This window comes from Bactrocera latifrons, unplaced genomic scaffold (genome assembly GCF_001853355.1).
Source record: "Bactrocera latifrons isolate USDA-ARS-PBARC rearing strain unplaced genomic scaffold, ASM185335v1 scaffold_178, whole genome shotgun sequence".
Classification (NCBI taxonomy): domain Eukaryota; kingdom Metazoa; phylum Arthropoda; class Insecta; order Diptera; family Tephritidae; genus Bactrocera; species Bactrocera latifrons.
In genome coordinates, this window is record NW_017535274.1 from 6,333 (window position 1) to 23,856 (window position 17,524).

At 35.2% G+C, this 17,524-nt stretch overlaps 1 protein-coding gene across 1 annotated transcript in view; it reads left to right on the forward strand.

The window, feature by feature from the left end:
- Nucleotides 1-379: 379 nt before the first annotated feature.
- LOC108967111 overlaps nucleotides 380-17,524 on the forward strand; it is a 40,507-nt gene continuing 23,362 nt past the window's right edge. The window contains exons 1-3 of the mRNA XM_018930357.1: nucleotides 380-482; nucleotides 16,661-16,781; nucleotides 16,980-17,121. Of these exons, the coding sequence (XP_018785902.1) occupies nucleotides 17,015-17,121 (107 nt within the window). The 5' untranslated portion in view covers nucleotides 380-482; nucleotides 16,661-16,781; nucleotides 16,980-17,014. The remainder of the gene's footprint in view (nucleotides 483-16,660; nucleotides 16,782-16,979; nucleotides 17,122-17,524) is intronic.

Below are 17,524 nucleotides of genomic sequence, written 5' to 3' on the forward strand. Positions count from 1 at the left end.
TCTTGTCACAGCATAATTTATGTTTATTTTCGGAAGCGGCGCATAGTGTGGGCTTTTGATTCAAAAGTGATTTCATTGCATTTGTGAGCTGTGAAAGTGATGAATATGATTCGTTGCCAAACTTATACATATTTGTATGTATGTGTGTGCACATGTGTTGTGAAAAAATATTAAAAATAAATATGGTGCAAACAAAAAATTAGCGTCTAGCTGCAACAAGTGCGAAATTGCCATTTCTTTTTTTTTTTTTTTTACATCCGTCAAAGCGAAGCGGGTGTTATGTGCAAATAGCGTTGATTTATTTATTATTTTTGTTTGAGCGTGGAAATTTATATTTTTTCGGTTTATGTGTGATATCGAGTGTATATACTTGCATAGATATGTATATGTCTTAAAAACAAATATTTTTTTAATTTGTGAAAAGCAAGCTTTGTAAATTTTGTTCACATCTAAATCAGCTGCCAATTTATTAGAGTGCTTCTGTGAGTATATGCAACAAAAACATTAAAAAATTCTTTATTTGAATAAATGGGTTCATTATTAAATTTTTTACTTAATATTATTTATATTTGTTTTTTTTTCTGTGCTAGATTATGACATCAATCAGTACAGCATATTAAAGCGTTGACATCTCTGTCATTTGACTTTAAATTGCCATTTCAAATTCRTGCTAATTTAAAATATTTTACCAAAATTTTAAGGTGATTGAAAGGGTTAAAATGTTATTGAATATAATCTAAGTTCGATTTCTGTCAAATATACCATCTGATCAAAAATAACCCGGACAAACAGAAACTAGAGTTCGCATCGGCTCATAAGCTAATAAGAGCATGCCAAAGCTTAATCCAATTACACGTTTTTTATCAGCCTCGGGTTGGACTTTAGTGTCCTAAGCAAATTTTGTTGGTTTGGTTTTGATTCATTTTGGAGCGTTATTCGCTACATTGTTGAACAGTTTCGACATCTTATTCATAAATCCACATCTCAGTAGCAGTAATGATAAGTTTGTTTAATGTAGAGTCTGCAGCTACTCCCTCAAGGATCTCTTTCGAATTTTGTTCTCTTTCGAACCTCTTATCGACATCATCTGTGCAACTGATTCAAGTTTTTTTTTTGTTTTTTTTTTTTTTTGCTACGAATCTAGCATTTATCCGCTTCATACCCAAAACTCTAACTCAAATGTGTTGTGTCGATCCAATAAGATATGAGGAAATCCTCTGCTATCTCACTAATGCCAACACGACGATTTTCATACACTGTTTCTTGAACTTATTTGATGTTATCATCAATAATAGAGGTAGATGGACGACTCGCGTGAAAAAATCTGAATGAATTTTGGTATATTTTTGAAAAGAGTTCTCGTGGCAGAAAACTTATTAGAATTTGACRGTTTCTTAACAAGAAAATTTTTGTTCAGTGTTGAAGCTCACTTTGGTTTGAATGGGTGTGTTAGTAAGCAAAATGGTTTCATTTGGAATGATGATAATCCACAACTCGTGGTTGGTTTGGCTTGCTCTATGGGCAGATGGTTCCAACAAGACAGGCATACGTATCATACAGCCAAAGAAACAATAAATTTATTGAAGGAAATTTTTGGCGAGCGCATTGTCTTGCGTAGTGAGCCTCTAGCGTGCGCTCCAATATCTTGTACGATTAACAGCGCTGGAATATTTTTTGTGAAGTAATGTGAAGTCCATTGTCTGCGCAGATCGACCCGAGACGATTCAGAATATTCTCTTAAATGGAATTTATTGGAGTCAGTCACGGCGGTGTTTTGTCCGCATAATGGCAAACTCTTATCTTGATAATAAATCCTTGCCCCTAACATTCAATTATTACCTTCTTGAAAACCACATGTYTGAAAAAAAATTTTATATTACTCAGTGAAGGTGGGAGCAGTGATGGATGGAAGCGTAGGCCCCCCTTCCAGAATCAGAGATCTGCAATAGTTTTTTACGGCTATTTTTCTCCAACAATTCGCTAACAWCATCCCTGGTTCATTGATTTCTCTTCCTCACATTGATATTATAATAATAAATAAGCCTGTGTAATTTTTTCGTCCAGTCCCGCTAAYACTCGTACTCTAGAGATTTTTTGCGTTATATTAACCACCGTGTGATGTGTTTCTGAAACGATTTTTGTTCGCTACCTACCAAAGTGTATACATCTGTTTGGCAATAAGGCAATATGTAGAAGCATTACCAGTTCCTTCTAAAATTTGAGATTTTTTTGGAAAATATTTGTATATCTTAAATAAAAAGAAAAAATTAAATATCGAGATGAAAATTCTTCATTCGTAAAAACAGTGGTATGTAACATGGGTTTTTGTGGATAACTTTACTTTCGAGGTCGAAACTGGAGGGYGACAGTTAGCRATTCCAAGTGTAGCTAGGTCCCTCTCCACCTCATCTATCCAACTGAGCGAAGGTCTTCTTCCTTCTCGTTCGGAAACCTTCGAAGCTGGAGTGTTCTCGTCCATTTGCTGCTGTCTTTTCATTCGCTGAACCATCTCTCATACGAGATTGTTGTTTCCTTTTCATTGGGGCCGCTTTTTACGTGATGGCTCCCAAATCCAGCGYACAACCCTGTTGGGTTATGGTTCGCCTTCTCACTGCAGCTCGTCTTCAAACCGATGTTCTTTGGCTACCCGGATGATATTACTYTTCTACATTCTAAAACCATCTCCATTCTTAAATTCTTCGAATTTTTAAACGCGTAAGCCTTTGTTGGAAATWGATAAGATACTAACATGTTTTAAGTGCTTTCCGAGTGGTTGCTCGTATACTTTATGCTTTCTCGGGCGATAAAAAAAGATGATCTCTGGAGAATTTTATGATTTTATTTTGGTATTTCTTCAATCTCAATCTTAGCATTTGTGCGCAAAAGTTTCGACTGCAGTATATAGAAACAGATTTAGAACCATAATCATTTCATTATAAAGAAGAAACACTCATAAAAATTGTTTCTACCGATAGTTTCTTTATGTATATTTTTTTTCCTATTTCAGCATTTTATAATTACTTCGGTTTTGTTGAAAATTCCATGTGAACTAAATATAAAATATATATATCGACATATTTTTCGTCGTTCACCCAAATCCATCAATTTATGCTTCGCATTACCGAAGACTTGCACAATGTTTCTTATATTGTTTTTGGCCATAAACATTTTGTTTACTCACATGTTTCCCRCCGCACAGATGCCAACAGGCTAATAGGCTACACAAATAGCTCTCTGGACCCGTGACTAGATTTCACGTCAGTCATATAAATTATTATTAGAAATCACCAAGTCAGTCGCCCCAGTAAAGAAAAGATTTTCATGGAAAATAAGACGCAGCTAATAAATTTCGTATTTACATGCATAAAATATATAGCACAAACACATACAAAACACAACGTCTGAGCATAATTGCTATGTCGACACTTTAGTTAGGGCGCCCTAAACTATTTCTGTCGCCATGAGAATTTATGTATTTTTGTTTATTTGTTGTTTGCAGGAAAAACGTGTACACAAAAAGTTCGAGTTTGCAATAAAAAATATTTTTCTGATAGAGTAAAATATCTAAAATGATTGAAAATTGTTAAAATCAAAGCTTTTATCACCAACGAGTATAACATGTCAACATATTTTTTTGAATTTGTTGACATATAGTCCAATATACATATATACATATATGTAGATGTGTGTCTTTTTCCCTGATATATCCAATCTCTTTTGCAAAATGCAAAACGCAAGAGTTCATAACTGCCATATATGTATACCAACATATACATAAATATTGTGCAGAGTTTATTTACTCACATGCCATGGTCTGCTGGTTAGAAACAAAAGCAACCAGAGTTGCGAGTTTATGAAGTCAAAAACCTTAGAAAGCTGGAAACATAAGCCACAAAATGCGAATTATCAACTAGATGTTGATTAGGTAACGGTTGCATTGCTGCATATACCTGTACTTTTGTTTTTGTATGAAGAAGAGATGTAAATTACATAACTGCACTGTTTGTTAACTGACCATATGCGAATAATTTCGATGTACCTATAACTGCTATAGTCGCCAGCACTAACAAAGCACTACATACTTGAGAAGATAAACAAATAAGTAGGARAGAGCTAAGTTTGGATGCAACCGAACATTTTGTATTTTTGAAATTTGAATCAAAKCTAGAAAAGTAAACAAGACTTAAAGAAATCAGAATAAATGGTTTTTCGGCAAAGTCAATTTATTTTATTCAAAATAGTCTCCTTCTGCTTCAACACAGCTCTTTGCACGGTGCAAAACCATGTCGAACGAGTGTTTTAGCTCGTTGGCCGGTATGGCCACCAGTATGTCGGTGCAAGCTTTTTGAATAGCCTCAACGTCTGCATAACGCTTTCCATTCATGGGCAAATGCATTTTTCCGAAAAGGAAGAAGTCGCAGTACCATATCAGGTGAAGACGGAGAGTAGTTAATGGTTAAAATGCGATTTTTGGTCAAATAATCGATCACAAGCACCGATCGAATATTTTATTCTGAGGAAGTTTTCGTCGTCAGTCAATATGTGCGGAACAAACCGTGCACACACCTTTCATAAGCCAAAATTTTCGGTCGAAATATGAAAAATCTATGTTTTGGAGATGGCCAACTCCATTTCCATGAATTTCAAGCTCATTTGCGCACCGATAACGCAAACATACTGACACTTGAAATGCAATAACTTCTTTTTCAATCTATGAAATGTCATGAAATGATCACTGGACAATCGATGAATATAGCAGATTATAGTCGACGTATAGATGGCGCCACCAGGGGGCGCTAGATTCAAAAAGTCCTGTTTGACAATTTCACATATTTTTGTTATTAGCGTTGAGTTAATTTTGATGAAAGTTTGAAGTTCTTATATAGGATTTAAAGSAGATAGCATTATTCTGATTTTATCAATTTATTTGCCAATACTATATGTAGTTATAAGGCCAGAGATTTGTAAAATGCTAACAGGGATTCATCAAGGTTCCTCACCTAAAATCACCAATAATATTGAGTAAAGTATGATTCAATTTAAGTATAACATTTTTCTCGAAGGCTTTCTTAATCTCTCATATACGTAATATTACATATAATTATGTTTCCTTTTGCCGCAGGCAGATAGAGTTGCAACTAAACAAAAAATATTTTTTTTAAAGTTTTCYCAAAATTTTCATAACATCCAATCAAATTTGACCCGGACTGGGAAGAAAACTTCTTTTGCACGTATTTTTAATAACTTTTATATTCTCCTGTATGCCAACATTTAACCTTGGAACTTCAGCGAATKTGGTTTTAATAATTTTAGCTAAGTTTTAGAGCGCCATTTGATAGATTGCTGGACGGATTTGACGAATTTTTTGGAAACTCAGATTTTCAGCTATATAGACAAGCACTCTACTCAACTTCGCTTTAGTAAAAGATTCAGACATTTTGGTATGCATCTGGCTGACGCGCTTCATTCCCAAAACATTAACCAAATTAGGTTGTTGCCACGAACAAAAACGGCTGGGACTTCAAAAATAATTTGAATTTTGCAAAATCCTTTTCGGGAGATATTTTTGAATACCTAAACCAGCGAACTATGAACCAAAATTTTTTTTCTCCTTTTTCAAATTTCTAAGCTACACTTGTACTAGAAGACCTACTTAAAAAATAAAATAAACGATCGTTATTAAAATTATATAAAAAGAGAAAACCGCTATTTATTTGCAAATAGAAACAAGTAAAAACACTACTTGTATGCCTGGAAGTTGAGAATATACTGCTTAGCAGGTGGCTGTTAACAAAAACATTTTTTTTTTAATTTATTGCAGAAACTTCTATGTTTACATATACCATAATCTTCATATGTCTACATGTAATGTTTACACTTAGTATATTCACACACACAGTTAGTGTTATGTAAATAAAGATACCGTTAGTTGCATCTCTGAAGACATGCTGTATATCCTTTGATATCCTGCCGCTTGTTACATGCGTTTATTGCGTTTTAGCATTTTCATATTTTCTCCCTCTGCAGCCACTGTTGCTTGTCAAGCTCGCAGCGCTTTGCTGCGACTTCGCTGCATTGCTAAAAATAGCCAACAAAGGGTGGCATCCTTTCGTGTTTGTATTTCAATGCTTTCGTCCATGTKCTGGTGTGCGCTTGTGTTTGTTTGTATGTGTGTGTGAAATTCCGAGAAAAATACTGTCGAGAGMATTTTCATTTCCATTTTCGTGCATATTCGCTTTTATTGATGTATGTGTACGTCACACGCGGCGAATTTTCCAACTTCAGATGTTAACAACAACAATTTTTGGGGTGYAAATACATGCATACATACATATGTAAATATTTTTATATATGTGTATGCATATTTGTGCTTTGTGTTGCATTCGGACTGGGGTAGGACATTTGTCGCGCCGCATTTTATTAGATTTTGCGGTTATTATTATTTCTTATTTTTTGCAATTCAATGAAGTACGCTTAAAATGTATACATAAGCGCACAAATACATTCATAAATACGACACATACATATGTATGTATACTGCTCTAAAGCCCCATATCGATTTTAGTTCTGCGTTTGTTGTTATTTTTGAGTGGCTGCGAGTCAGTTCATCGTTGATTTTGTTGCACGTGTGTCTCTAATGACTTGCCAAATTATAAATATGGATTTAATTTTAATCCAAATGGCATTGGTAGTCATTCTAATTTACTTTTTACCTGCGTGATTTTTATTTCTAATTTTCTATACTTGGAAATTGGTATCAAGTGTAACAYAATCTTATTGCAATTTGCCATAAATCTTATAGAAGTACTTAAAGAGTTCAGTTAATTGTACGCTGGAGACTTGTTTTTGATAGCAACCTTTTTTTATTGCCAACACAATTGATTATTCGATAGAAAGTAAATTAAATTCAATTCTTTATGGTTTTTGTCATAAATTGCTTTGATTTTAGATTTCGTTCTCTTTAACTTATTTTTATATAAATAATACGCACTGACCGATATATTCGGCATAAAAYTTGTTASAATAGCGAAAATCATTATAAGTGGTATATTGGATTATTGAGTTGAGTTTATTTATTTTAACAAAGAGTACATACAACTATAATGTCACAAACTAATAAAATGTTACCAGAGTTCCATACAAGGTTCTTCATATACAATTACCCATCGCATGGCATAAAGTCAACTTGATGGTCGAAAATTCTGGTATCAGTTTTATAAGGGCTAGGTAGAGCTTTTACCGGATTTTATTCATTTAAGTTTGAAAGATATATACAAAGATTGCAATTATMTCTTATTTTTATTGAGATAACTCACATATCGGGCGATATTTGCGGCATAAAGTCACTARGAAGTTCGAAAATCTTTYCATTAGGTATATGGGGACTAAGGAAAGTATTGACTCTATAAAACTAATATCTAACACACAGGCATATCATTATAACTCACACATTGCCCAATATTTGTTCTCAAAATTTCGCTATAAATACTGGAGTCAGCATATTCGGTAACCAGSRGCTTGAAAAGTTTGGATAATTTCTGGAAAYTGTGCTATTAGGGAAGGAGACGTAGTTGTAGTCCAATTTCGTACAATTTCATACTGTTATATAGGCATCTTAGAATTAAWATATTTACATTCCGAATTTGGTTGAAATCAGTCSAATTGGTTCTGAGATATATAATTTTACCTAAAAGTGGGAGGTGCCACGCCTATCATTCAATATTGACCCCGATTCATTTAGGGTACTCTCACTCCATTTCGGGTGTMGAAGTGTAAAACTGAGCGGAATTTTAATACGACTTCATCCATTTTTGCCTTAACCGAATTTGGCCATTGTAGTTTTGATGTTTTAGGAGGCATATACAGTAGACCTGTTAGAGSACGGAGTAACGGTAATTTTTTGCAAAGTTTGCGTTCCAAAGGTGCTCCTTTTCACTGCAATTCCCTTTGCCAAATTATAAGTTTTTGATAAATGTCATTTTGTAGACCAASGACAGATAGACCGACAGTCAACTGGATTACAACTTTTCTCGTCATCTGGATCAATTATATATTAGATTGTCAAATATTTCCCTTCCGCTTTTTTGCTCTTTATTCAAAGCTTTATAAAAAGATTTACAGTGGTCGGACTTAGTTCAAAATATTCAAATATAAAACTTCACGATACCCCCCTCGTAGAAGTACCCCTCCTTATTTGCGAAGAACTCGGACAGCCACTTTTCACAAGCCTCTTTTGAGTTCAACTTGTGGCAATCACTTGGCGCTATGACCGGGCTATATGATGGATGCGATAAAACCTCCTATCCGAGCTCCCGTAGCTTCTGACGAGTCATAAACGAAATGTGTAGTCTGGCGTTGTCCTGGTGAAACACTACATCCTTACTGTTGGCCAGTACTGGACGCTTCTGGTTGATCGCCTGCTTAAAGCGGTCCAGTTGTTCGTAGTAGATGACAGAATTAAGCGTTTGGCCACATGGGAGCAACTTATAGTAGATGATTACCTTCCAATCCCACCAAACACGCAGCAAATCCTTCCTGGCCGTTAATTCCGGCTTAGCCACTATTTGGGACAATACCGGTCTTCGACCACAACCGTTTTCGCTTGATCTTGTCGTAAGTGATCCATTTTTCGTCGCCAGTCACCATCCGCTTCAAAAATRGGTAGAGTTCGTTCCATTTCAGCAGCATATCGCAGTCGTTGTTCGGTTCAGAAGGTTTTTTGCGTCAAATCATGCGCCACCTAAACATCAAGCTTTTTTGTGTATCCAGCCTTCTGCAGATGTTTTAAAATGGTTTGGTGACTAACTCCCATCTTTTGAGCGATGTCACGAGCTGCCACATGCCGGTCTAACTCGATGTTTTCCATGATTTGATCGGTATTCGTCGTCACAGGTCTTCCACCGGCTGGCTTATCCATGGTGTCGTTTTCACCCGCTCTGAATCGCCGAAATCATTCCTCCGCAGATGGAAGTGATAGAGAACCATCCCCCAAGACACCATTAATCTCACGGAACGTTCCTCTAACGTTTAACGAAGGAAAACTTTAAAACAGCGCGAATTTCGGCGTTAGTGAACTTCATGCTTACACGTCTATCTGTTGAACAAATTATCCAAATTATTAGTTATTGCAAGACCTTTCAAAGGTGTCTGTAGCGCCTTATACATAGCCGCTAAATTCAAAAGACAAAAAGGTGGAAGATATTTGACAATCTAATATAGTATATAATATATAACCCTATATCAATCTCGCTTAGTTTTAGGTGATGCAGATAACTGTTAGGCAAACAAATCTATTATACTCTGTAACAACCGTTTTCAAGGGTATAAAAACTAAAAACTTTGTTATTTAAGTTTTAGACATAACTTTAAGGTTATATTAGAAAGCTGTTAACAAAAAAGCTGTAGCTATTTTTACTACCCACATCTATTTTTACTTTTTTCCATTGTATATGTAAATCGAGATAAACCGTTTTTTACGCTGAAAAGCTCAAAATTATTATATTTCCTTAAACTACTTGTATTTTTTTTTCCAAATAAGTTTTATTCTACTATTTTATGCACTTTTTACCATTTCCATTTTACGCTTCAGTGAGTTTAATTGGCAGTATGAATTTAAATAATAAATCTACCAACATAATTTTTTCTTGATTAAGTATACAATATTTTTTTTTCAAGTTAAGTGCTGAAAACATGTAAATCGAGTCAATTCTTTGGTGTTCAAACATACTCAATTTAGCAGAAAAAAAAAAATTTTCAAAATCGGTCTATAATGTGTTCAGATTTTAAAATGAAATTCTTTAGTAAATAAAAGAAATACCATCGGATTATATGTGAATCGTCTACCGAGCCCATACCACCATGCTTATGTCTAACCCAATTTTCTTTACACTAGTTATGTATAAGCCCTGCCTGGGATAGCCTTCAGTGCCTAAAGCGAATTCGTTTACGACTCCGGCTTATTTGTGGAGCCCAGAGCTATGTAGTTTGTTGCACCAACGGCTCGTCGCCAATAATGATGCGTGTGATGAATGTACGGCTCTCAGCTACGTTTTCGACCATCTCTTTTACAATAAATACTTCACGCCGTTTTTGCAAGAGATTCATACACATACCAAAATGCAGTCTAGCTTTGACAGGCTATATAAGCCATTATCCAAAATGCGTTTAGTCGATGCGCAAGAGATGCTCTCCCTTTAATGCCGACACGACGATTTCTAATTCGTTTAATTGGCGAAAAAATTGTGGGTATGAGATATTCTGTACTAGTATATCGTGTCCTAGTTGAAATGGTTGGCTCATCGCCATATCCATGTAAGGTAACAGCTTCAACTTTGTGTTTTTCTAGGTCATCGATAATACCAGGGCATTTCCAGCATTTATTGGATAATCTGAAGCCAACTTCGTTGCCAAGAGCCTCACAGCATAATTAGGTCAAAACACCATAAAATGTATCTCAATATGTAACAAGAATAAAAAAATAAAAATTTTGAAAATTCAAAAGCATATATATGAAAATTTAGTCCTTTTGTTGAGTGTAAGCACTTTTCACTCTCCGGGCACGAAGTTTAACCGGTTCGCGCAATTTATGAGAAAAAATATCTTCAAAAAAGTAAATGTCGCCGAAAATTCGAAGATTTTTGTGTCTGCAATGTCTTGTGTATCAGTTTCCTTGCCATCGGATAACGTGCCATCAATGAGCAATTTTAYTTCCAGTTTCGAAAAGTTTCTTCTAAAAACTTCAGCTATAAAACCATTTAAAAAAACAAAACACAAATAGAACTTGTAATATTTAAGGTTTTTGTCAACAAACATCCCTTAATGTCGATRGCAATAATCATCTTAAATTTATTTAAGTTCGCTGTCTGCAAAGCAATCAAGACAATGCTTATCTGCTGGACATATTAGCAAAAACTAACCCCAGCGCACATAGACAGTCTTCTAATGCCACATGTAACAGCTTCCCTGCAAGTACAAAAACAAAAAAAAACTCACTTTATTATATAAATGTCTTGATGACTTTTCCGTGCGTCTTCGCCCCGCCCAGTCCAGTGCTGCTTTTTAGTCCCTCATAATACTCTCGGTAATGTTTTTGTGCGCATCTGCTAAGCTTTCCAAACTACTTGATTGAAGTTGACACTTTAGTTGCGGTTTAATTGTTTGCTGTTGTTGTTGTTGTTGTTGTTGCTGCTGATGTTGTTAGTATTGTTTTGACAACTAGCGCTGTTGAAGCGTTGACTGCACTTAGAATAAACTTTTTAAAACGCTGCAAAAACATTGAAAATGGAATCGATAATCTTCTTGAATGCATGCGCTCACCCTACGCCCTTTTACATTAGCCCACTCTCGCTCCTTTCCTCGCGCCCTCTCTCTCTCTCTTTCTCTCTCACTCTTAATCGTTCCCTTTCTATGCCACAGTGATTATGTTATTTCTATCCGTTGGCGTCTTTGTTTCAGCTGACAAAGTAAGAATAATGTGGTTGCCGCGTTCGGAACTTTCCTTCTAATGTTATAAATTGCCACCATAAGTTCAAGAGATTAAACAAAGAAAATAATTTATTGTTGGTAAGTGTAGCGTTGGTGCACACACATCTCACGCTCAACCCAAGCATTTGGTATTGAAAGCTTGCACCAYACATGACGCTGTGTCTGTGCTTTTTTTAAACTTTGTAAAGTTTGTTATTGTCTTTGGCCTGAAAACTAATTTCTTTTGTGAGAGATTACTTTGAGTGCTGAATTTTGGCATTAAGACAATTACAGTTGTGGTGCCGGCTAATTGAATATGAAAATCTTATTTAACCCGATTTTTTTTATGGTAACTTTAATTTTATATTAGAAAAAGCTATAAATATATTAGTTATAACCCTTTGGTATCGATAGGAATATAAAATATTAGACAAGCAATAGTTTTTGACATGAGAACCTTGTTACTTGTTTTTGGAAAATAATTCAAGTTATGTTTTGGATTATTTCTCGAGTATTTATATTTCCATCTAACTGTAGTGAGCCTTTTAAAAGATTTTCCTTTTAAGGGTCTCTCAAATCTTCTAGGAATATTCTTCTATTCTCTAGGAATATTATATCTGATTAAAATTGCCCATAGAGTACGAAAGCCGGGCTTCTCCTTACATATTTTGTCTTTTGACAACTGCAAAGACCTCAGGCACCATCTGACATATCCATCGTAAAGCTTTTCGTATTTTATCTTAACAGCAATCAAAACACTTGATAACCAGTGCTATTTTAGTTCAGTTGCAAAGCTTGAAAATTGATACAGACAATGGAATTGATGTCATTGGATTAGTTTGCCAACTTGTTCTTCTTTATTGGTATAGACCCTGCTTATGCGGTTATAGCCAAATTTAGAATAGCGCGCCAGTCGTTCTTTCTTCTCACCAGCGCCAATTGAAGATTTCAAGTCTAAACAAAGCCCTCTCACCTGTTTTTCCAATGGAGTGGAGGTCTTCCTCTGCTTCCTCAGAACATTTCTCTCGAAATCTCGTAACATCGACTCATATTCTTTGTTCATTGTGCACAGAGATGGGCTTGTTGTATCTTGGCTGCAACAAGATAGATATCCGAGTCAATGTTAGGACCTCGGTGCGTACGCACTTCTGAAACACTGGGGACGTGTCGACCATTTATCACAATATGATCGATTTGGTTGGTGGCTTTTCGAACCGCACACAATTAGGTATCTTAATTTATCTACGGTGGAATCTAGTACTGGAGATAAAAATATTTCGGGTCCCAGCGAAGTCGATCAGTCTCAACTCATTCGGGGATGTTTTATCATGGAGGCTGAACTCACGTTCATTAAAAACGCACTATCGATTTGACATAACTTCTAATTTATATGTTATCTGATAATATTTTGGTATAAAGGTCAATGGTTTCGCTCGCATTTGGAGTAAACCACTTAATCGTGAAACTTTCAAAGAAGCGGTTTTTCGTTTACAGTTTCCGGTGAGACAGCCATCGCAAACGGTAGTCGGGCCAAGTGTTTAGGAACATTTCGCTGTGTATTTAGTGAAGTATTTTGCATTCACCTTAAGATTCGGTACTGGCGCCAAGTAAAGTGTTGTTCACTAAGCAATTTCGTTTAATGAAAACAGGTGATCTTATTGATTATTGATTTTTCGCATCCAAGTCGCAATTATCCGTTTTACCTTTATATATTTGAACAGCCAAACCAAAATTGGTTTACAGAATTTAGTTCCGATCGATGTAAGTTATCGAATAAGAACAAGAATATTGCTGATACGTTAAATTTGTCTAACGCGACTGTTCACGAAACTTCCAGGACTCATTTCGAAGATTAACATATGCGTTTCTAATGTTCTTACTGTGATTTGCTTATCAAACGTCGCAGAAGTGATCTTCGTTTGAAGACAGCTCAAATCACTTCAAAGGTCGATAGTCACCAAAAAAAAAAAAAGATTATATTATCTGTTCATTTAAAGGGATCGTTTATATACAGCTTTTGTCCGATAATACCACGATTAATACTGAAGTAATGCACTTTCAGCTGGACAAATTGAGTAATGCACTCATACAGAAGAGGACAGAATTGTTCRAAAGCAAAAGTGCACCAGGATAATGCTAGAGCTCATACAAGTTTAAAGCTTTGCCATTAAATGGGATAKGCTGCATCACCAATTTTTTAGGATGGGAGAACCACCACCTCAAGTAAGGACATCAAAACCTACTTGGATCAGTAAAACCGACTATCTCAGGTTTCAATGACGATAAGACCGCACTAGATATACATATACCTCGATAAGTTAAAGAATTATTTGGACACCGGATCATAATTATCTTAGAATTTCGAAGTTGCAGTCTAATTACATATATCTTGAAATGTTCACCTCGCTGCGAGTGTACTTACTTTTTCTTTGCATAATGTTCCAGTGTCAATAAGACAAAGAACCTTTCCAAGTAATGAAGATATTGCTRCCTTTCAGACAAGTATTACTGAAGATCGCAATTTGTCTTTGTTTTTAAGAATTGGGACTGTTTCAAACCACAGTGGGGCGGATTTTTGGAAAGGATTTGGGCTTGCATCCGTATAAAATTGTTCTTACTCAAGAACTAAAGACATTGGACTACCATAAGCGTCGTGAATTAGCTGATTTTGTTTTGAAACAACTTTGAGACTTACTTTCGTTTGAGTGGTGCGACAAATAAACAAAGCCTGTAGATTCCAGTGCGAAGAAAATCCACAAATTGTTCATTAACAAACATTACATTCACCTAAATTGACATTTGGTGAGGTTTTTGGTCTCGTGCAATCATCGCTTCGTACGTGTTTCGTACGTGTTTCGAAGTGAAGATGGTGATGATGGGTACAGATTGATGATAACCAACTTTTTATGATCGCGACTGGAAGAAATTGATCTTGACAACATATGAATCTAGTAAGTGGGTTCTATGTGCAACACAGCACGTGCAACAATCGAATTCTTGCGAGAAAATTTTGGAGATCCGATACTTACAAGAAATTGTGACATTGAAGGGTCTTCAAGAACTTTTGATTTAACACCATTGCTCTACTTCTTGTAAGGTTATTTGAAGTCATTGAKCTTTAGCAATAAACTAGACTCTCTTCAATCTTTACAAGTCAATACTGAGCGTGCCATTCATGACATATGACTTGGTTTGGTAGTAAAAGTCCTCCAAAACTGAGTTATTCCAACGAACGAATCGTTCTTGCAAAAGACGTCGTGCCGGCGATTTGACTGATATAGTGCATATGAAATAATGTGTTGAAAGAAATCTTAACACTCTTATTGGAAATCCCTGTATATTAGTTATAGTTCATGTTCTGCTTAGTAAATAGCAAACTCAAATGAATTTTCCAACTACTCCATCTAAAACTGTTAAAAAAAAAATTATATATAAAGGAAGTTCAAGCATTACCGCAATGATTTTTCATCCTTTAACCGTTTTATTTTTCCCTAAGCATTATGTGCCTGCAGTGAGAGCAGTTTTTCTCTGCAAGTTCTCCTTTGTATTGCCGTTTTCTGTGCGAGCATGAGAAGCCTGTGTAAATAGGTTTGTCATTTGTTWGCTTAAGTGCCTGTCGTCGACGTCGTTGTTGTCGTTGTCGTTGTAATTTCTCATTGTTACCAGAAATGTTAGAAATGCTGCAGCTTTCATTGTTATATAAATTAACTATTTCCTTGCGCGCTTTCAACTCGTTTTTTGTCATTACCTMTTTTAATGCATCTCCTTCAATTCCGTTATATTTATATACTTTAGTATGTAGTTACTAATACACGTATATTGTCCACTATTAGTTTTCTTAGAGTTCTTTTGTAAAGATGGAGAGCGTGTTTATCATTTTTTTATGTACTTAAAATGAGAGAAGAAGTGGAAAAACGCAAAAAAAAATGTCAAAGTACTCTTGGTGAAGTAAAATAATGTTTATGTAGTAATCACTCTCTTATTCCTCTTAATAAGCGCTCTAACCGTGCAAGTAAACATCAWAGTTTCAGAGAAGAAACGGAAGATCACTGAACTTTAATTCGTTAGGTATTTATCGAGTTATCGAAAAACGTTTTAATAATTTTTTAATGGTTTTGCGTCTCTACAGAATCTTGTACAATATATTTCTAAAGTAGAGAACCATAACCAAAATTTTACAGAATTAGATTTATTACAGCCATATATTTTTAACCTATCTCTGGCATTTCCTGAAACGATCTCACTTTATCTATTGATTGGTGCTATGTGTGGGAAGTGGCGCCGTCTCGCTGAAACCAAATGTCGGCGAGCAGCATTAACGGTCACCTATAACGTTTACGTTCTCAATGGCGTAATTTTTGAAGAAATATGAACCAATGATTCCATCGGCCCACAACCCACAGCAAAACTTTGTTTTTCCTGGATAAAGTGGCAGGTCTTGAATCTCTTCCGATTGCTCTTCATCACAAATATGCTAATTTTACTTGTTTACATACCCATTGAGCCAGAAATGAGCCTCTTTGYTAACAAAATTTGGCTTGAAAACGTCGGATCTACTTTGAACTTTTTCAAGAGCTCATRAAACGAAGCGATGTCGACGTAAAAGTCGTTCTATACGTCAGTCCGAGTTGCGAGTKGTAATTTTCGGTTTATTAATTAAGTTGAACGATTTGTAAACGAATTTGAATGTCAAACAATAGTGAACAAAAATAACATGACAGGTTGACACGACTCACGCGTGATCTGTCAAAAAACGGCTATTGAAAAAAGTACCTCAACGTGTGTCACCCATTATCATTTAATCACATTCGGGCTGAATTAAACAAAAATTTTTTTTTTGTTTACGGATTCGGTTTGCGCGCACAGTTTAAAAGGATCAGTCTGGGTCAAATTTGATCATATGCTAGTCATGGTGTAAAACACTTTTATTGTATCGATCGGTATCCTCTGTACAGATTTTCACTTTTGAAAAATGAATTTCGAAAGTTATTTGTTAGATCACTTAAAAATTTGGAACAGAATTATACAACTTAAATSAATAAATTTAGACACGATTTATAGAATTTTTAAACTCTAAGTGGTAGGTCTTGAAAAATAGCTTGATACCTACACAAAAAAATCATTTTCTGCTACTGTCTCTATAAAATTATTCCAAATATACTATGATTTACTAAATTTTGACTTTTGGTCTTTACAGCGCGGTAGTCGTTATCACGCTCATCGTCACAACCAACGTTCGCAGTCCTTAAATCGCGGTCAAGCGCTTTCACAGGCAGATGTAAGCGGAATGTGGTGACATCGGGGTGCCTCAGGTAAAGGTAGGTATCATAACAAAATGTTGAATTTATGAATGTAGCMAAAAGTGCAAGGAAACGTACAATACAAACACAGAGTGTCACTGAAATTTAAAAAGTATTAAACTAATGTTTTATAATTTTTTACACATTGTTGTGTAATATAAAAGAAAAATTTGTGAATATTCTCTAAAAAAAATAACAACAACAACTTTATTCCAGCTGCTGGAGGTCAGGGTGGTTGTGCCAGCTGCGCCATGGGTAACAAGTTGAGCTGYTCCTGTGCGCCATTGATGCGCAAGGCGTACCGTTACGAGGACTCACCATGGCAGACATCACGTCGACGTGACGGACATTTATTAAGGTAAATAAACTATATCATTTCGCCAATACTTGCAACAAACATAATTGTTAAGAATTCTTCGAATTTTGTTATATAATTTTTTACTTTTTGTCAAAAAAAAAAAAAAAATTACAACAATTGTAAAGCCGAAATTAATTTCTTTGTATATTTTCCTTCTTTCTTTTATCTCTTTCCTTTACGCCGGTTTATTTTTCCTGTGGTCTCCTCTATTCTCTACCAACGTCCACCGCTCTCCACAACCAACTAATCAACACCAACAATCGACAACAACAAAAAACCAACAAACAAACAAATTGCTACCAAAAATAACAACAAATGTGTTTATTAAAATATAATGATATTTATTTGAAAAAATTGTATTTATTAAAAAAACATATTTTTTTTGAAAATATCAGCCATTAGA